The sequence below is a fragment of the Rhinopithecus bieti genome, unplaced genomic scaffold, assembly GCF_001698545.2.
Source record: "Rhinopithecus bieti isolate Rb0 unplaced genomic scaffold, ASM169854v2 scaffold_65275, whole genome shotgun sequence".
NCBI classification, from domain to species: domain Eukaryota; kingdom Metazoa; phylum Chordata; class Mammalia; order Primates; family Cercopithecidae; genus Rhinopithecus; species Rhinopithecus bieti.
Window position 1 is genome coordinate 1,440,459 of NW_016826376.1, and position 21,329 is coordinate 1,461,787.

Below are 21,329 nucleotides of genomic sequence, written 5' to 3' on the forward strand. Positions count from 1 at the left end.
TTCCATTTTAAAACATTTTCTGCTAAATAAAGCATGAACACTTTCCCTTATTCTAATGACTACTTAATTTGTCTATACAGATGTAATAAAATCAATTCAATTAATTATTGTTGAAGATGCAAATTACTGAAAAATATTTGCTATTGGAAATACAGCAATGCACATCTTATATTCTTGTGCATTTGCCCAATTATTTTTATAAGATAAATTTTCTGGGACCCAATTTCATTTTGACCAGAGATTTTACTCATGGCTTCAACCTGCCACCTTCAATGGGAGCTGATTTTGCTGATACAGAAGATAGTATTGCCTCTACTGGGTTCTTCATATTAGTTCCTCTGACTTGACCCTTCATTCTAGTTACAGTCTCTCTGAAAATTTCTCATTTTGGGTTTTCTATTCCTTTACTAGAGACTATATGGAGCTTGGCCAAAGTGGCCTTTATAATTTCCCCATTTCCCCTTGTCTTTCAACATCCTTCCTCTGCCTTCTCTTTAAATGCCCACAAATCTAGGCATAATTCTATTCTTGACTTCCCTTCTTTGTAGTCTATGCTCTCCCTTAGCTAGTTTGTCCTCTGATTCTATTTATGAGAATGATTCATCCTTAAGCTCTTTTTCCCCAATTTTTTGATTTGTATTCCCATATATTCCTTGGCATCTTCCCATGATGATAGTGCAAATATCTTTGAGTTAGTATTCCCCAGACTCAATGCTTTATTCCAAACTCCCAGCAAAACAAAAACAAGTGAAAATAAAAAACAAAACCAACCCCATCTCCCAAACAAAATAACTCATTTTCTTCTTCCATATTCTCTCTTTTAAAGTTGAAGGTGCCCACTGATCCACCATCAAAGGGTCATTCAGATTCAGATTGAATAGACATTTATTGATTGTATCAAATCATATTAGTTTCCTGCTTAAAACTCTCTAGTGGCTTCCCATTGCCATTAAAGTGTGACTCAAACTCCTTACAGGAACCATCAGGCTTCTGTGATCTGGCCTCTGTCTGTCTCCTGCCCAGATTTTCTCCCAGGCTCCTCCTGCCTTTCTATGATCAGCTGCCTGCTTTCTGACCTTCTGTTCAAAGTACAAGTGGATGTGCATCTCAGAGACTGAGCACTTGCTCTTCCTTTGGCCAGAACCCGTTTTTGGATTATGTATTTAGCGTTGTAACTAACAACTCATTGCCAACCCAAGAGCATTTCAATTTTCTGCCATATGTTTTTCTTTTGGAAGTGTTATAGTTTTGAATTTCACATTTAGTCTATGATCTATTTTGAGTTAATTTTTGTGAAAGATAGGTCTTTGTCTAGATTCTTCTTCTTCTTTTTTTTTTTGCATTATCTATCCAATTGTTCTAGCACCATTTGTTGAATGCTCAATCCTTTCTCCATTGAATTGCCTTTGGGCCTTTGTCAAGGATCAGTTAACTATTGTGTGGGTCTATTTTTGAGGACTAATTAATATAAATTTAAAGATTCCTTTATTCAAACATTCTATCAGCAAATATTTCATTCAGCAACTACTATATGATCAGTACTACTTTAGGTACTGGGAACATATCAGTGAAAAACAAAATTTCTGCCTTCGTGGAGTTTACATTCTACAAGTCAAGCGATGTATTACTATGTGAATATTTTTAGAGTTATTCACATGTCTTTCCCAGCTAAGTACAGCACACACTCCTATGCCTCAGTGTCTTTGCTCACGCTTTCCATGCACTTGTTGGCTCATCACAATTTTGCACTGGGTGCTGCACACTGTGCAATGGGGATATGAAGACATTTCCTTTCCCTCCTATCTCTTTTCATTTTACTTTCACTTTTTCTATTTATCAAAAAAGTGCAATAACATAATTCGTAGATTTAGGCATAACTGAGAAATTAAGTGCAGTAAGAAATGAGATATTGGCTAAGTTATATTTGAGAACATATTTTGATACTTCCAGCAAAGAAACCTCCACACTAATGATAATTGCCTCTGGGGTTTTCTGAGCAACTGGGATAAGGCCAGATAATATTTATTTGGATTGAAAGGTGATAATAGGCAATGTTTTAAAAGTGTAAACCTAACATTTATTTATACCTCTCTGATGCATAGTTTTTCTAGTAATGTTCAGTCCTGGTCTAGGAGTCAGAAGGAGATTTACGGAAATAAGTTAGCTTTTGAGTCTCATTTGTACAGTGTTTCCTTTTCTGGCAACCCAAAAACTTCATTAAGGAGAAAAGAAGGAAGTAAAAAGGACTTGCTTAAGCATCATGGCCATGAAGAAGCGGGAGGGGAAGATGACATTTCTAGACTGGAACTCATTTTTTGTAAGGATGAGAACTCAGAGGTGTCAGTCTGGTGCTGAATCCTCAGGGGGGAACTTCTGGGCTCCTGTGTGTCCCATTCAAGGATGGTATATTTGTCTGTTTTTATGCTGCTGATAAAGACATACCCAAAACTTGGAACAAAAAGAGGTTTAATTGGACTTACTGTTCCACATGGCTGGGTAGGCCTCAGAATCATGGCAGGAGCCGAAAGACACTTCTTACTTGGTGGTGGCAAGAGAAAAATGAGGAGGAAGCGAAAGTGGAAACCCCTGATAAACCCATCAGATCTCAAGAGACTTATTCACTATCACGAGAATAGCATGGAAAAGACCAGCCCCTATAATTCAATTACCTCCCCCAGGTCCCTCCCACAACACATGGGAATTTTGGGAGATACAACTGAAGTTGAGATTTGAATGGGGACACAGCCAAACCATATCAGATGAGTATTACTTGGCTCTTCTTCACTGTACACAAAGGGCAAGTTTATGGCAGTATATGAAAAATAGAGAATGAGTTGCAAGCTAGTCAATCGCGTGGAAGAAAAAGGAAAGAAAAGTGATTTCAGGGCAGGTGCAGTGGCTCACACCTGTAATCCCAGCACTTTGGGAGGCCGAGGTGGGCAGATGATGAGGTCAGGAGATTGAGACTATCCTGGCTAACACGGTGAAACCCTGTCTCTACTAAAAATACAAGAAATTTCCGGGGTGGTGGTATGCACCTATAGTCCCAGCCACTTGGGAGGCTGAGGCAGGAAAATCGCTTGAACCGGGGAGGTGGAGGTTGCAGTGAGCCAAGATTGCGCCACTGCACTCCAGCCTGGGTGACAGAGTGAGACTCCATCTCAAAAAAAAAAAAAAAAAAAAAAAGATTTCAAATATTGTTTTTTCATACTTCATATTAGGCATTGAGAAGTGAAAGGGACTTTAGAGACCATTTATCCCAATTCCCAACCCTGTGGAGGAATCCGTCTACAAAAGCTGTAGCAGTAACCAGCCTGTACTTGAACCTTTCCAGTGACAGGAAACTCAGTACCTCAGAACTGCCACTTAATTACAGAAGACCCTTCCTTACTCAGAACTGAACTCTGCCTTCCACAGACTCCCAAATATGTGTCCTAATTTTATTCTCTGAAGCAACAGACATATATATCTAATGTCCTCATTTGCAAGAAAGTCCTTTGCATATGGTTATCAGGGGTTCACTAAGTCTTGGATTCTTTCTCTCTGCACTGCCCCTTAAGTTTTGGCTTCAAGACTTTTTAAAGTTGTTTCCTGGTTGGCTGAAGCCCTTGTTAAAGGTGTTGCTGAAAATGAACACAACACTCCTGGTATTTGAGCCTAGGGTTTAGTTGATGTGGGTTCCTAACAGGAGACTTTTTTTTTTTTTTTTTTTTTTTTTGAAAGGGGTTTTTTTTTTTTTTTGAGACAGGGTCTTGCTTTGCTGCCCAGGTTGGAATGCAATGGCACCATCATGGCTCACTGCAGCCTTGACCTCTTGAGTAGCTGGGACCGCAGACACTTGTCACCACACCAGGTTAATGTTTTTGAATTTTAAGTAGACAGGGTCTTNTTTTGGCTTCAAGACTTTTAAAGTTGTTTCCTGGTTGGCTGAAGCCCTTGTTAAAGGTGTTGCTGAAAATGAACACAACACTCCTGGTATTTGAGCCTAGGGTTTAGTTGATGTGGGTTCCTAACAGGAGACTTTTTTTTTTTTTTTTTTTTTTTTGAGACAGGGTCTTGCTTTGCTGCCCAGGTTGGAATGCAATGGCACCATCATGGCTCACTGCAGCCTTGACCTCTTGAGTAGCTGGGACCGCAGACACTTGTCACCACACCAGGTTAATGTTTTTGAATTTTAAGTAGACAGGGTCTTGTTAGTTGCCCAGGCTGGTCTCGAACTCCTGGGCTCAAGTGATCCTCCCGCCTCAGGCCTCCCAAAGTGCTAGAATTACAGGCATGAGCCACTGTGCCTACCCAAGAAACACCTTAATTATACTTAACTGTAATTCTGTTTATATGAATGTCTTACCTATACTTCTGTTTATATGTTTATACTCTTTTTTCTCCTAGAGGTTAAATATTTAAAGTTCCTCATTATGCCTGGACTACAGATGTTTCTACGTGAAGGTGTTGTTTCAATCTGTAATTTCACAATATTTTATTTTGGAAGCTGGTGGCTACAAGCTGGCAGGAAACATGGACCTTAGGAAAAGCAAACACATTCTATTTGCTAATGGTCACTAAGCGATTGTAACCAAGGCAAACTATTACAGAAAGGAATAATCAGCTGAAGTGTAAAGGCAGAGCATTTGAGAAATCCTAGCCCTTCTTCCCTGCATGCTAAAATCAGCAAACAGAGAAAAACTATTAGCTGCTTCTTAAAAAAGGGATTTGTTTACACTACGTAATTTTTATCAGTGGGACAGCCTGTTTGCCTGCCTGAGATCTTATTACTTATTAATGCATTATTACCTGTGAGTAAGAAAAAGGTGCTTGCATTTCAGAAGTTTGTGTGAATCATGTGTCCTCCTCATTTCCTACCAGGGTTCAGGTATTTGTTTATTTTGAATAATGACAGAACTCAGTAAAGCTAAGGTTTTAAGCTCATGCGCTTCTGCATAGAACCTAATCTGTCAACGGCTCTTTCCTGTTCAGAATTTTAGGCTTAGTAAAAAGTTTGCAAACTAAGAGTTTTTATAAACAGAATATGACCACTAATATACTTGTTTCTGAATTGCAAGGGAAAATGTATGACAGCTCTCATAATTTCAAATGCCTTGACCAATGTCACAAAGCTAATACTGATTATGGAACCCATGAGTATGACATTAAAATTCAGGGGCTTTGGGATTCCATTGTTGTTTTGCTTAATTAAATATACATACATTAGGGCATGTATACTATACACGCTCAGTCTAAAGAGGAATAACCAAAGGAAAACTCTTGTTTTCACCACCATTTAAGGAGACCATTACCAATTCCAATGTGACCTCTGTCCTTGGTTCCCAAGGGGGAACCACAATCTCAAACTTTTAATCATTTTCTTGTCTTACCACATATATATGTATCCCTAAACAATATAGTGTTTAGTTTTCTATGTTTGTGTATTTTATACAAGTGGAATTATGCTGTGTTCTTTTAGAAATCAATCTTTTTGCTCAATATTATGTTTGTGAGATTCATTCATGTTACCATGTGAAATTGTAGTTCATTTTCAAAGCTTCCTTATGCTAAGCCTTTGTGTTCTTTTGCATATCAAATAAATGAATGATGCTTCTATGAACATTCTTATACGTGCTGTTTTTATTGTTTTATTTACTGAGCACTTATTTTGTGTCAGGCACTGTTTTTAAGCGCTTCAAATATATTGATTCATTTAAATCTCCTGCAGCCCTCTGAGGTATGTAAATTTATCATCCTCATTTCACTGATAAGGGAATTTAGACCAAAGAGGTTAAGTTGCCTGAGGTGACAAATCTAGAAAGCTACAGAGACCAAGCATCTCGGCTTCAAGAGTCTATCCTTGCAATCAATACACCATACTGATTCTTCTTTGGCTTATCAATCCCTCAATCAGTCAATTTGAAAAGTTCTAAGGTGTGTTTCCATTTGTCCATATATCCTTTTGTTAATCAAATGCTGGCAAATTCGTTTTAAAGCAAAAAGTCAACAAATTTAATAGAGATCCAATACGCCACATCTCCTTTTGGGGCTTGGGGTTAAAATCTCTATCATTTTTAAATTTTCCTCTCATATCAAATATCCTGATGTTTTTGCATTTCAAATCAATTTCAGAATGGGAAAGAATGCACTTGCCTGAGAAGAAATAATAATATGTAAATAATTTTAACTGTATGAGACCTTTAAGAGCAGTATCTAATTCATATGCCCCTCAAAAGTGAGTTCCAGGGACAGGCCAATGACCAATGGTGTTTATCCCCATCAGTGCTCATCTGTCTCAGTGGCCTGTGCATGAAAACATAAACATGAGCCATATGTCCATCTTCTGAGTTGGTAGAAAGCCTCCGAATACCACCGAGTCCAGAACATGACAGATTGAGAAATCTAAAGAGATCTGTTGGGGAGAGTAAGGGAGAAAATGCCTCATCTGCTTCCAGTTGTAGCAAACAGCCCGAGCTTCAGTTCCTTGGGACAGAAGGAGCCTCCACCCATCAACACAAGCACAACAGAAAGTACCGCCAAACAGCCTCACACAGCAGCCCTCACCCCCTCCCTCAAGGGAGTCTTGCATGTAGCGATGCTGAAAGAACCTAAACTCACTGGCATGAAAACCAGAAGTGAAAACCAAGGGGAAAATTTATTAAAGATTAAAACTAGTAGGACTGAAATTTTGCAGCCACCAAACAGGCCAAGGAGGCTGGAGGAACATCAGTCCTGCTGAGATGGTCAAAGTAATGGCCTACATGGCCAAGGCTGCCTTCAAGTACATGTCACTGAGGACCCAAGGCTTGGGAGAAGTGGTAATAGGAACTAAGCACAGAGAGTCTAACTCCAATAAGGGACGATACATGACCAGAATAGTCATCCATCCAGTTTGGAGAGGTAGTAATTTTCAGGAAATAGTGTTTTTGAGAGGTTCAGCTATGCTTAAAGGACTTACAGTATGTCTGGTTGCTGCTTGGCTAAATCTATTTTATTTTTATTTTCATTTTATTTTATTTGAGATGGAGTCTTGCTCTGTTGCCCCAGCTGGAGTGCAGTGGTGCCATCTTGGCTCACTGAAACCTCCGCCTCCCAGGTTCAAGTGATTCTCCCGCCTCAGCCTCCTGAGTAGCTGGGATTCTAGGTACGTGCCACCACACCTGGCTAATTTTTGTATTTTTAGTGCAGACGGGGTTTCACCATGTTGGCCAGGCTGATCTCAAACTCCTGACCTCAAGTGATCCGCCCACCTCAGCCTCCCAAAGTGCCGGGATTACAGGCGGAAGCCACCATGCCTGGTCTAAAACTGTTTTAAAGCATTATGTTTGGAAAAAATAATTCTCAATCTGTTGCTTCAAATGTTCTAGCCTGAATAAGGTTGGTGCATTATAAACTTAATCTGTAGTTAAAATCAGATAGTTACATATCTTTAAGTGAAAGGAACAAGTTATAAACTAATCCAATCTAATCCCCACTTTTGGCAAAAATATTTGCACACATGCAATGAAAATGTCCAGAAGTCCTGCACCAAGGTTTATGAACTGAGGCACTCCTGGCATTTTGGGCTGGAAAACTCTTTGTTATGGCAGGATATTTAGCAGTATTTATTCCTGGCCTTGCCCCAAAGTTTGGGGACAAAACTTCCTCCAGTTGAGAATCATTTCTCTATTCAAATGTTTATGGTGGTTAAATCTGGGTGAGAGTATTACGGGTAATTTTTCTTTCTTCCCCCATTTATTTCTAGTTATTCTACAATGAATATGTGTACATATATCTTAATATATGTCTTCTATAATAAAAATAAAAGCTATTATTAAAATACCCATAACCACAGCACTATTTATTTAAAAAATTATGGGTACATGCTTTTGAGCAAAATCTTTGAAAAATATCTGTAGATAGAAGGTTTATGGAAGATATAATGTAGGGAATTAAAAAGGAAATAACGTTCTTCTAAGATAATTTAGCAAAAATTAATCTGCAAGATGTGGGGGTGGTAATGTGTGGGCCAGAAATAACTTGATTAATGACCCAGGGGTACCCATCCATGACAACCAATCCTCTGTTTAATGTTCTCATTAGATTTACCAAGCTGGCAGTCTTGTGTTCTGGGCTGTACAGTTTTTCTCTGCACTGAGTTCCTTCCAGTTGGGCTCAGCATAGGGGCAGAGGGCACCAGATCTTTCCCACGTTATGGGCTCCAGTGACAAGTTCACTTCCCTCACTTCCTTCTTGAGAGGAAGACATGGCGCTACGTTTCACTCACTTTGTAGCGGTGGTATTTTCGTTCATCAGTTGTTTAGGATTGATGGGGTATGGAAATGGAGCTGCTAATAGATGTTTTTTATTTCTATTAGATAAGGAAAACTTAACTAATGTGCAAGTGGCATATAAAATCATGGGAATAACCAGGGATAGGATGAACAGTATAGTTTTCCCTTGGTATTCGTTGGGGATTGGTTCCAGGAACCCTGAGGATACCAAAAATCCACAGATGCTCAACTCCATGGTATAAAATGGTGTAGATAACCCACACAGATTCTCCCGTATACTTTCCATCATCTCTAGATTGCTTGTAATGCCCAACAGGCCTAGACATCACTTCATTTAAGTGCATTCAACGTAGCACTCAGTGTGATGCAAATTCAATGTTCACTTTTTGGAACTTTGTGGATTTCCTTTTTAATGAATATTTGATTTGCTATTGGTTGAATCCATGGATGCTGAACCCATAGATACAGAGGGCCAACTGTACTTGTCGGACTCTGAAACTTCAACTTCTCAGCTCCGCCTGAACCTCAGGCATAGAGATGGAATCTGAAGCAGACCAGAGGGTGGCTTCTTGGAGATGGTGAGGCCTGGCCACAGAAGGAACAGGATGCATGACAGCTGCCTCCCACACAGATATACCGCATCTAAGAAGATGTCACCACCCCCATGAGAAATATCTACTGTATGCTCATGTTTGAATGTGTGTGTATATCTATATAGATTCAATATATACATATTTTACAAAGAACTGAAGCAGCAAAATTAGAGAATGCTCAATATTTCTGACATGCTTGGAATAACAAGAGATGTAAAAGCAACTCAGAATTACATTCCCCTTTTACAAAGCCAGATAATGTGGCTGAACTACTGAAGGCTTTCAATCTGAGGGCACAAAGTAGGAAACAAATTACTATTTACTCTCCGGTAAGAAAAACAGAGTGAGACAAGGTGTGCCTTTGAATCACTATAGTTGTATGTCTAAATGGCGTTTCTTTCTGGCAGTTAGTAATGGGACCTGGCAGTTAATGATGATGATGGCAAACACTTAGGGAGCACTCACTATGTGCCCAGCACAGGTCTAAATACCTTCTATAGTCCAACTCTCTTCATCCTCAAAACAACCCTAAGGCAGCTCTTATTTCTATTGCACAGATGAGGACACCGAAGGACATATTAGGTGCTTAGAAAATATTTTGTGAATGGAATTAATAAGCAGAACTATCATCAATCACTTTATTTTTCTTTTGCTCTTAATAACAATTCATTCTTTCTCACTCTTGAACTACTTTTACAGTTAGTGTAATACATCTGTTCTTCAAAACCAGCAGAATCGTTTCTATAAAGATTGAGAATAACAGAACACTCTGATTAATATAATTACTCTCTAAATTAAACCATTAGATCTGAAACTGTTTGCATTTGTGGGCAATCACAAAAGGTCATGACCCCAGAATCCATCTCTCCTACCAGGGTTGTCTGCCTGTACCAAAATATCAATAAGGAAATATGGGTGATATCTGTTTTCTTGAAAGAGCATCAGTGGATTATGAGTTCATGATTAAAACAAATATATATTAAGGCAAACCATATGAAGTTACTGCTTGTCAGATTAAAAATAGCCAAATATCAACAATTATATAGGGGTCAACTTAATAGATTTTGTCCCATTTCAAAGCAGTGTGACTGAAGAATTTAATTTTCTTAACAAGTGGTAAAGGAGATGGGAACAGTTACTGGAATTGAGCTAGAAAGCTATTGTTTTATGGCATAGTTTAGTTCCCACAGTAAATTTTCTCAAATTTTAATAAACTCTCCCTTACATAGTCATTTAACTTATTTCTCTCGCATGTCCTATATTTACTTATGGGTTTTAATATTATAAGAATAGAGGATATTCATTCATAGATATTCCAAAGAGTCTTTGAACCACTGCCTATTCTAATGTTTAATATTACAATAGTAACACAGTGCTTTACAATAAGCCCCTACTAAATTATTGAGAGGACACTTTTCTGACTACAAAGAATACTCATTTATGTTTATACTCCAGAACTACTCATAAAGTATTAAAGATGGCCTCTTAAAGTAGCCAAGAGTGTGTGATATCATGAAGGTCTGTGCCTGATGTATTCACTCAAAATATGAATCATGATGATTAAATAGTTGAGGTTTGCAGATGTGACCAACTTACCACCAACCTGGTATATGTGCATGTTTTAAGTATCTCCTCCTGCTTGCAATAAACCCAATCTGATAAAGTGGTATTTATAAAATGAATGATCTTTGGGAAATATTTTTTACAGTGCTATGTACACATGGGAAGTACCCAGAAAATAACTGTACAAGTGTGCTTGTTCAAAAATAATGAACAAAGAGGCCAGAGTATACCCACCTGAATACATTCTGCACCCAGTCTGGCAAACATTTATTGACTGCTTTCTCTGCATAGAACAACCGGCCAGCCCCTGCACTCTAGGCACCCACCACCATCGTTAAGAGACCTGTGTGCATGAACCAATCAGACACGTGCTATGAGAATAGAGAAAAGAAATAAGCAATTCTCACAGACACTGACAAACTGGAAAAAACTTCTTTTATCCCAGGTACTTTATGGCTGGGATCAAAGGGGTGAATCACTTGTCTGCACAGTAGGGGTCTGGCAAAAGGAAGTGTTGGCATCAGTTTTCCATCTGCACATATAACCCCCATTCCTCCATGAATTGCATGAGATAGGTTTCATTTTCTCCTGGTGGCTTGTCTGGAGCCGGCTCCTCATAGAGCCTAGACAGAAGACCCTCCTCCCCGAATCCATCCCCCTCGGAAGGCTCGCAGCCCTCTGAGTCCTGGTCGAAGCTGGACAGCGAAGGAATACACAGCCTGCCAGTTTGGGGGTCCCAGTCGACCAGGGTCGTCGATGGCTCTTCCTCTGGCCCCCGCTCTGAGTCTGTGTGCTCCCGCGTCAGGGGGTCTAAGTCTCGGAGCTGAGGGGTGTATGAGTACTGTAATGTTTGCCGGCCCAAGATTGCCAACGCTGCCTGTGACTCCAATAATGTTCCTTGTGTGGACACCTCCTCCTGCAACCTGAGCTCCTGCTCTTCAGGCCCTGCACAAATGTCAGTGGTTCTGACATCATATTCATATTCAATGACTGTTTTATCTGGGGGTATTGTTCTGCTGAGGGACTCTTGCTGGGTGAAGGAAGTACCTTCTGCGTCTTCTTCAGAATCACAAAAAATTTCCATCAAATGCGAAGCATACCCTAAATGTTTCACCTCCTCTTCCTCCTGAGGGGGCTTCAGGTTCCCGCTAGGCTGAGGATCATTAAGGCTGGATACATCACTGCTTTTTCCCAGTAAACTCATATCCTGATGAGAAATTTTAGAATCATCCGAGATATTGAGGGTGATAAAGTTAATCACGATTTTTTCAGCAGGCACAAAGAATCTTTTGTCAAATTCATTTCCATAAATCAAAATCTATAAAGAGAAAAGAGAATGGTTTTCACCTTTTCGCTTTAGAGAGACATTAGAAACAGCTGTTAGGTAGAATATCTTGTCACCAGATAGTTTTAAAGACCTACTCTTACCAACTCATGTAAATGAAAGTTATGCTTGCAATATACAGAAAACCTCACTTACTGGGAGGCAAGAGACCCAAGACACACAGAAGATACATGGAAGTGAGAAGTGGTTCACTGGGTGGGTATTTCTCCAGTCCAGGGCTGGGGCTGGGGCGTTGGTGCCCCCTCTTGTAACCGGCAGGGGAGTTCTTCATTTCTTGACCTTTTTTACATTCTGTAAAGTCAGAATCTTAGCCACATGAAGAGTAGCAAAGACTGAATGTGGCAGAGTTTGTGACATTGTTTTATTTATAGTTTGCTATGTACTTGTTAATAAGCTGTGGTTACCTGGGCTACCTGCCCTGTTTTTGGATATATTTGAAATGCGGACAGGCATGAGAACTGGATGTAGAAAGGGAGGGAAATATATGAGCAGGGATGGTTTCTACCCCTTATACCATTCTTATCATGCTATAATAGGGCCAAAAAAGGAAACTCATCTGCCAGTTTATGGTAGACAGAGAAACTCTAAATCATGTCAGGGAAGCTCAGACGAGATTAAATTATTGCTGTGGGTACCGTGAAAGACACCTGTTTTCTAAGAGAGCACGAGTTACAATCCTCATTGTCACTCTACCATGTGATTTCATTTAACTTTACAAAACAGAACCTCCAGCCTCATTCTTTTACAACATTTTAAGTTTCTAAAAAATCACAGGTGGTCAATTCTCCTGTTAATGTTCCTTCCAGAAAAGGTCTCCCAATGCCATTAGGAAGCCAACTCTGAAACCTGAACGCAGGTAGAATCATAGAAAAACTTACACATGGAACTAACAGGAACCAAGGTATGTTATCATGTACACAGGAACACATCTTTTAATAGTTCCCAAGAAAATGGTTTTGATTGTTAAAAATATGCTCAGCCCTTCAGAACCCTTCAGCACATGGTCCCACCTCCGTGGGTTTAATTCTTTCTTCTTTCTTGCTTCTTCTTACTGTGAAGGATTAAGTCCTGGCCATGTTCTTCCTAAGTGTGTTTCCATTCCATGTCTTTCTTTCTAACCTGATATCCCACTCTGGCCTGTTAGACTTGAATCTTCTCTCCCCTGGACGAAGCTACAGTTCCCTAGGTGCTTTTCTTGTTTCTAGTCTTACTCGGCTCCAAGTTGTCCTGGAACTAATATCTGGTTGGATCTAAACCTTGATACTGACTATGATGCTCCTAACCTAAAACCCTATGGAGATTTCTCTTTGCCGGTAGAATGAGGCTGAGCTCCTTAGAACAGCGCCTCAGTTCTCCTCTTACTTGGACCCACCACCCACTCCCCAGTCTCCTCTTCTTCTCTAGCTCCTCATCTGGAGCCTCCTGGTTTACGAATGTCATGCAGTTTCCACACATCCACCTTGCTGTTTCTCCTGCCTGCACTATGGATCCTAACTCCTACTCACCTCTCATAGCCAAGCCCTGGCATGAGAGCTGAGCTCCTGTGTAGGGTTTCAGGGCTCTCCTTGTACCCCTCGAGTTCCCAGTGCCTGCTCTCATCTTAGCCTTCACGTATTATTTTGAAATTCTAGTCCCCAACTAGGCTTGAACTTCTAGAAGGGCAGGGCAGGGATCATGACTGAACTTATCTGTGGGACCTTGTAAAATTTGGTCATTAAATAGAAAATCTTTTCAAAGCTAAGGAAAAAGATTCTGTCAGTGAGCTAATCCAGAAAGCAGTTTTTTTTTTTTTTTTTTGAGACAGTCTCACTGTCACTCAGGCTGGAGTGCAGTGGCGCACTCTTGCCTCACCGCAATCTTGGCCTCCCAGGTTCAAGTGACTCGCCTGTCTCAGCCTCCTGAGTAGCTGGGATTATAGTCATGCATCACCACACCTAGCTAATTTTTGCATTTTTAGTAGAGATGGGGTTTCATGCTGTTGACCAGGCTGGTCTTGAACTCCTGACCTCAAGTGATCCAACTGCCTCAGCTTCCCATAGTGCTGGGATTACAGGCATGAGCCACCATGCCCAGCCCAGAAAGTGTTTTTTAATTCACCAGCTATTTAACTTTAATTTCACTCTGCCCTTAAAGGGAACTGAATCTGCTCTAGAACCTCCTCTTCTGTCCTCCTGGAGGTGTACTATTATAATAAAGATCCCTGCCACCCTAAGCACTCACCAAATTTGCTGGGTGTTTCTCTTTGCCAACGTGGATATATCGGTAGATGGAATAGCCCATCACAGAAAAAAGAAACACAGTAACGGATACGGGCAGAACATACCAGAAGATGATTTTAGCTTTGAACTCTGATGATTGATCTGTTAAAAAAAAAAAAAAAAAGGTGGGAAGTGGGGGGAAGGGATTAGATAGTTGTGATTTGATGTGATGGGAAAAACTGACATCATTAAGCGGCTTCTGGGCAGATCACTTGCATTTGGGAACTCAGTTTTCTCATCTCTACGTTGAGAAGCTTAAGCTAAATGTTATAAGCGGTCTCAGAATTCTTACTCTCCCTGACAAGAGACAGTCTGAAGGAATCATCTGAACATACCTCAAATGTTTAAGAATACATCAATCATCCAAGTCAGCACATATTCCACCATCATATATCTGGCTATGAGATTCATGCGGGTTTCTATATTTGAAAGTAAGTGTATTTGATATTCAAGTAACTCACAGAACTTCAAACAAACAACAAAACCCTCGAGTGAAGATCCCACTGAATTGCTCCACTTTTCCATGCCACATGTTTGACTCAATCTTTCTGCATGTTCACTGAAGGACATGAATGCATGGCACCACCTTTTATGTGAGTAGCAGAACCGTTCTTGCACTGCTTGACTGGACTTTCTGGGTAGGGCTGGAGCCTGGGGATGTGTGTAGTAGGGAGGTGGCTGGACAGGGTACAGTGCGAATGGCAGTTAACTCCCTTCCTGGGCCTGCTGTGCTGTAGGCTCATGATGAGTATAAGTCTGCAGAGGAATGAAAATAATATAGCTGATGACTAGAGCTCATTGTGACTAACTCATACTTGTTAAGCCACTGTAGTATACTTGGAAGTTGTGATGGTATATTTTACATGTCTAGTTGGCTAGGCCACAGTATTTGGCAAAACATTATTCTAGAGCTTTCTGTGAAGGTTTATTTTTTTACTTTTTTTTTTATTTTTGGGAGACTAACATTTCAATCAGTAGGTTTTTGAGTAAAGCAGATTACCATCTATAATGTGGGTGGGCCTCATCCAATCAACTGAAGACTTTAATAAAAAATATCTTGACGACCCTAAGGAACAGGGAATTCTGCCAGCAGACTACCTTTGGGTGCGAACTGCAAACATCAACTCTTCCGTGGGTCTCCAGCCTGCCTATGCTACAAATTCGGACTTGCCAGACTCCACAATCCTATGAGTCAACGCCTTAAAATAAATCAATATTTCTAAACAAATAAATATATCGATATATGCATCTATATGTATTCTATTGGTTCTGTTTCTCTGGAGAATCCTGACTGATACAGCTGTAGGAAAAAGAGCAGCTTCGGCACAAATGACAAAAGTCCGAGTGTGCTCCTTACACACTAACAAAACCAGCAGGAGTGTGACCAGAGCATTCTAATCCAGGAGAATATTGGATGCTCTTGATGCTTGGGCCCAAGAGAAAGCAGCAAAGTCACTATCTGGTTAACTATCCAGTTGAAAGCCTGGAAACAAATGTATCATGGCTGATGAGGGTGGTCAACAAGAGCCAGTGGGAGAAGTCCCGCATGTGGGCCTGTTACTCTGCATAATTCCCAAGGAGCACATTCACCACCAGCTTCCGCACAGAGACGTGCCAGTGCTGCAGTGCGGATGCTGCGGGTGTCAGAACTCCACCTGCCCTGCTTGTAGCCTATAACTCAGTCCAACCCTCTTAATACAATCCCTGGTCCCTGGATTGAGTCTGTCCTAATTGAAAAGAGTCATAACAATGACTGACAGCATTTAGTATACACTAATCCATGTTTACTACAACAAACCTAATAAACTGTATCTGTATTTTAGGGATGGGGGACTAGAGAGCAGAAATATGTTTTAAAGAATAGTTCCAATAGAGGTAATACTGATTATTCAGAAAGCAGGTCCTCACACCAGTGTGTTCGAAAGATATCTCTGGTGATCTAACAGCTGGGATAGCAGGGGTTCAGAACCAGAAATAGAGCCTAGTTACTCTGTTAATTTTTCTTTCTTTTTTTTGAGACAGGGTTTCACTCTGTTGCCCAGGCTGTAGTGCAGTGGCACAATCACGGCTCACTGTAGCCTCCACCTCCCCAAGTGATCCTCTCATCTCAGCTTTCCAAGTAGCTTGGACTAAAGGTGTGTGCCAACATGCCTGGCTAATTTTTGTATTTTTAGTAGAGATGGGGGTTTCACCATGTTGCCCAGACTAGTCTCGAACTCCTGGGCTCAAGTAATCCTCCTGCCTTGGCCTCCCAAAGTGCTGGTATTATAGGTGTGAACCACTGCACGTGGCCACTTTTTTCATATTAGTGAGAAAGTGAGCTTCATCTGCTTACTGAGAAGTTTTGAATTCAATCTGCATTTCGTTGCTTTTGCTCCAATTGTGTTAATGATTTCCACTGGAAATTCATTCCCAGCAGCTGGGACTGATCAAGGTGTTAGTAAAGAGAGCACTTCTCCCAAATACAAATATGATTTCTTCAATATGCTTTGTTTTGCTTGGCATTTTAGTTTCATATATGGCAGAGACTCCTTCATTGTAAAAGAAAAGCTATGATAAGCTATGATAAAGACAGAGAGTCAAGGGTAAAGCCTTGCACTTTTCGTATGTACTCACAAAGTTCCCTTTCTTTACTTTGGGACAGTTTCATCTTGAAAGGTGGGAGGAGTGAGGGAAGAGGAAAGCAGGGGTTATGGATTCCTATTCATGGCTGGTGATACAGCCAAGGTGTGGGGTGGAGGTCGCGGGCTTCTGTCTCTAGCCCAGCTGTTTGGAAAAGAAGTGGAGGAATAATGGATGACGAGTCCTTCAATGCAGGCAAACTTTAGGATTTATTTTCTTTGAATTTTCAAGTTTTGAGTTCAAGTTCCTCTCACTCTGAAGGCGGAAAAATTAAACGAATGCCAAGCTCACAACTCTATGTCTCCGCATAGGAATGGGTATCTCTAATCACGGTTTCCTGGCAGCCCAGTGTAGAAAATGTGAGGAGGAGATAAATAAAAGGAAACAGAGAGAAGCAACTGTAAGGATAAGGAAGTGATCACTGATTTGCAGATCCCAGACCCTCACTCAGACAATTAGTGGCACTTGAACACAACTGGAAGCACCTATAATTAGTATTCCCCAGGGAAAGTAAAAAAATACATTCTCCTTTACAGTAGTTTCAGAATAACACTTTGTTTCTAGCAATAAAATTGTCTGATGTTCTTGAAGACCACAGAACTTCTATTGATCAGAGTGGTTATGATTTTATTTTTTATTTTTTGAGACAAGATCTCACTCTGTTGCCCAAGCTGGAGTGCAGTGGTGCACCCATGGCTCACTGCAGCCTCTCCTGGGCTCAGGTGATCCTCCCACCTCAGCCTCCTGAGTAGCTAGGACTACAGGCATGCACTACCATGCCTGGTTGACTTTATTTTTTGTAGAGATGAGATCTCACTATGTTGCCCAGGCTGGTCTTAAACTCCTGGGCTCAAGCCATCCTTCCTCCTTGGCCTCCTAAAGTGCTGAGATTTCAGGTGTGGGCCACCATGCCCAGCCTGATTATGATTTTAAAGAAGAAACAAGGCATGTGTAAAAGTTCCTCATTGTTATTTCACAAGGCAGGTGGGCGAGGGACCATGGGAAGGTTGCTGGCAGTGGACACGGGACCTGTTTGAGTTCTCCGAGGGGGTGAGAACACTTCTGAACATTGGCCAAGCTCAGGGGCAGAGCCTCAGGCTGCTCCACGCATTTCTGGTGGTAGTTGTTTCTGCCTTTGCCTCAACCTGTTTCTGTTAGACACGGATATTTCAAAACTTTGTCTAAACCATCATACCGACTTTAGTTTTAGCAGATCTCCTTCCTAGACCAGCAAAGATTTTTAAAAGCTTACCTTTCAAAGTCCTGGCACACTGCTTCTCAGAAGGCTGAGCACGGCGAGGGGGCCCTGGGACGAAGGACTCAACGTGGACACAGTAAAGAGTGTTTGGCTCCAGCCAGGTGAGCACTAGCGTGTGGTTGGTCACACACTGGGACCACTAGGATAGGGAATTGCAAACACTGTTTAGAGCCAGACATTTCTGGGACCACCCCAGACAAATAACTCTAGAAGGAAATAAAAGACCAAGCCACCATTTAATCCTTTACTATCAGTATAAGCTGTTTTTTTTTTTTTTTTCAGCAACAGTTTCAATATACTCTTTTCCTTTAGCGCAGCAGAGCATGGTCAGGAACTGGACCAATGCTGGGAAGGATTCTAAACAACACACGGATAGCATTCTTATTCATTGTCCTGGATCCTGCTCACATTATTTTTTCTTCTTGGAGAAAGACTGCGCAAGTGAAAGCTCTCCATCAAAGTCAAGTGTACATTCTCTCTACACTCCAATAACAACACCATATCCTGTTAACAGAATTTCTGTAAAGAAGATCTGAAGTTGGTTCTGTAAAATTTCTGTATAAAGGTTTCAACTGTATTTTGTGCAGCCTATCTTTTGAATATCATGACTTCCCACATTCACACACAGAGAACCACGGCATCAGGGTTGTTTGTTCCCACATTAGCTACAGAGTGGTTCATGAACATATGCCCCATTCCATTTCAGGCTTACCGTTCTATTTGATTTAGTATTCGACACAGACACATTATACTTCAGATTGGAGTATATTTGTTGCATGGAAACAGGAAGGTCTTCTGGATTTCTCTTCCACTTCTCTGGAGGTGTTAGAACAACAGAAATGGACTTCTCATCTGTAGTCAGTGCCACCTCTGGTGGGCCAATTTGTGCTTAAAGTGGGAAGAAAGAGGGTATTATGTTCAGATGAAAAATTACCTTAGATAAAGCTACGATATAATCCTACTTGGATCAAGGCCCTAAAATACTTTTTTTTTTTTGAGATGGAGTCCTTTCCCTATCACTCAGGCTGGAGTGCAATGGTGCGATCTTGGCTCACTGCAACCTCCGCCTCCTGCGTTCAAGTGATGCTTCTGCCTCAGTCTCCCAAGTAGCTGGGATTACAGGTGCCCACCACCAGGCCCAGCTAATTTTTATATTTTTAGTAGAGACGGGGTTTCATCATGTTGGCCAGGCTGGTCTCGAACTCCTGATCTTGTGATCTGTCCACCTTGGCCTCCCGAAGTGTTGGGATTACAGGTGTGAGCCACCATGCTCAGCCTTAAAAGAAACCTTCTTACAGGAGATGCCTCAAAACGTACAAAGGTGGGCCTGAGTTATGCCAAATCTTGAAACCATTTCACAAGCCTGATCCAATGTTAGAACAGCAAATTAAAGTGTTCTATTTCCTTAATCACATGCATAAATAGTAGATGGTTAATACAATCAAAACTCTTTGTAACATTTATGTGACTTGAAAAGTTGGTGATAAATGACAACATGATTTGATAAGTGGAAAATCAGAGATGTGATTAGAATGATCTAGAACAGAGACCAGGCGACTTTTATCCTAAAGGTCTGGACAATAAATATTTCAGGCATCGCAGGCCATATGATCTCTGTTGCACTACTCCATTCTTGTTGTAACGCAAAAGCAGTCTAAGGTAACTATGTAAACAAATGAGTGTGGGTTGTGTCCCAATACAACTTTATGAATAGACATCAATATTTCAATTTCCTTTACTTTTCCAATGTCACAAAATATTCCTTGGATTTTAGAAACTATTTAAAATGTAAATACCATTCTTAACTCTTCACCTGTAGAAAACAGAAAGGGGTTGCTGGATTTGTCCCAAGGGTAGTTTTCTGGCCTTTGATCCGGAAGGGCTCCCGCGCTAACAGAGCACTTGCAGAGCTCATTATGGCAGCCCTGAGTGGGTCCTTCATGACTGAGTCAGCCATAGGTCAGGGGATGGCAACATTATAAAAGTAAATACCAGGAAGAAGTTGCCTTAATTCTGAGTTACACTTGGAAATTACATCATCACACTACCAAGTTCATACAAGAAGAAACATAGTTGGATAATCAGGACAATCTTTAATCAATCTTGTGGAGACATTAATAGTCCATAAACCCACATTAAATAAAGTCGTTTTGTTCCTCAAACAAACTTCCACTAAGTAGCTTCCACTAAGTAGTAAGACAAAGTCAAAATGTAATATCATTGTCATTTAGTATCAATTTTGGATCTGGGAGAGATCTTAGAGACCACTTGGCTAAACCTTTCACTCTAAAGATGAGACTCAGGCTGGCTGCAGTGGCCCATGCCTGTAACCCTAACATGGTTAGTGAGAAGCTGAGGTGGGAAGATAGCATGAGCCCAGGAGTTTGAGACCAGCCTGGCAACATAATGAGGCCCTGTCTCTACAGTCAGTCAATCAATCAATCAATCAACCAACCAACCAATAAAGGTGAGACTCAGAGCCAGCAAGGTTAAGGACTTTGTACTGCTCACTCAACCCACTGGTCCAGAATAGCGTCAAGCAGAGCACCTTCCTCTGGGCAGGGCTGTCTGTGAGGCTGAGACTGTTAAACCTGATATTAATACATGTTTAACTGACCATTGCAATAATGGCATTACTTACTTTCTAAAAAAGGATAGAACCGTCCACTTTCAGCCCATTTGGAACAGTTTGTTCCCCAAATGGCCTTAACTTTGGCATAATACTGGTGTTCGTAGTCAGAAGTTTCAGCAGAAAGATCACAGCAGGTTCTATTGATATTTCTGCATTCTGATTTATTCAGCCATTTCTTTTGCCCATATCTGCTAAGAAAGAAGCTGAATTAATAATGAAGTGCCCTCTATGCTTTACAATAAAAAATGTAGTCATTTTATAAAACTGAATGGAACTGACGACCTTCTCTTCAGAAAAACAAAGGTGCCTGTCATCGAGATAAAAAAGAATCCACTTTTGCTGTGGGCAATTTTTTTCATTAGCTGTCAGGAACATGAGTCAGAGTTTCTGTAATCACCTTTCTTTCTGTGAATTATAATGTGGATAGTATATTTTGAATGCATATATTTTATTGTTATTCTTTGGCTACAGTGAAATTTTTACATATTGTGTGATCAATTCTTCTAGTAATTATTTATGTAGGTTTTTAGTCTACTGTGTACACAAGGTCAGTTTGATGGATTGTTTGAAGAACAGTTCGTCATTTTTTTTCTTGGAAGAAAAATTACTTTGACGTTCTCAGCGCATATAAAAATCTAAGCATCAACGATTCTAGGGAAAATACACGAGGCTGGAGTGCATACAGAAATCTGCATTTTTGATAATTACAGTGAGGATGATAATATTGACTAGGTTGGTCATATTGATTTTTCTTTTCTTTATTAAAAACACAACCCCCATAGCAAATAGGGAGGTGGCAATAT

General features: G+C 40.6%; 1 protein-coding gene and 1 long non-coding RNA gene across 3 annotated transcripts in view; both read right to left on the reverse strand.

Moving 5' to 3' along the window:
* Nucleotides 1–2,539, reverse strand: part of LOC108522965 (uncharacterized) — a 13,925-nt gene extending 11,386 nt beyond the window's left edge. The window contains exon 1 of the long non-coding RNA XR_001883657.1: nt 2,481–2,539. This is a non-coding gene — a long non-coding RNA (uncharacterized LOC108522965). The remainder of the gene's footprint in view (nt 1–2,480) is intronic.
* A 6,936-nt stretch (nt 2,540–9,475) lies between these two features.
* Nucleotides 9,476–21,329, reverse strand: part of IL20RA (interleukin 20 receptor subunit alpha) — a 47,062-nt gene continuing 35,208 nt past the window's right edge. The window contains exons 3-7 of one of the 2 annotated variants that reach the window (XM_017863435.1): nt 20,536–20,714; nt 18,607–18,782; nt 17,889–18,033; nt 13,977–14,116; nt 9,476–11,729 (exon numbers count right to left, since the gene is read on the reverse strand). In XM_017863435.1, coding sequence (XP_017718924.1) covers nt 10,932–11,729; nt 13,977–14,116; nt 17,889–18,033; nt 18,607–18,782; nt 20,536–20,714 — 1,438 coding nt within the window. In that variant the 3' untranslated portion in view covers nt 9,476–10,931. The remainder of the gene's footprint in view (nt 11,730–13,976; nt 14,117–17,888; nt 18,034–18,606; nt 18,783–20,535; nt 20,715–21,329) is intronic. The other variant, XM_017863436.1, reaches the window with a different exon arrangement.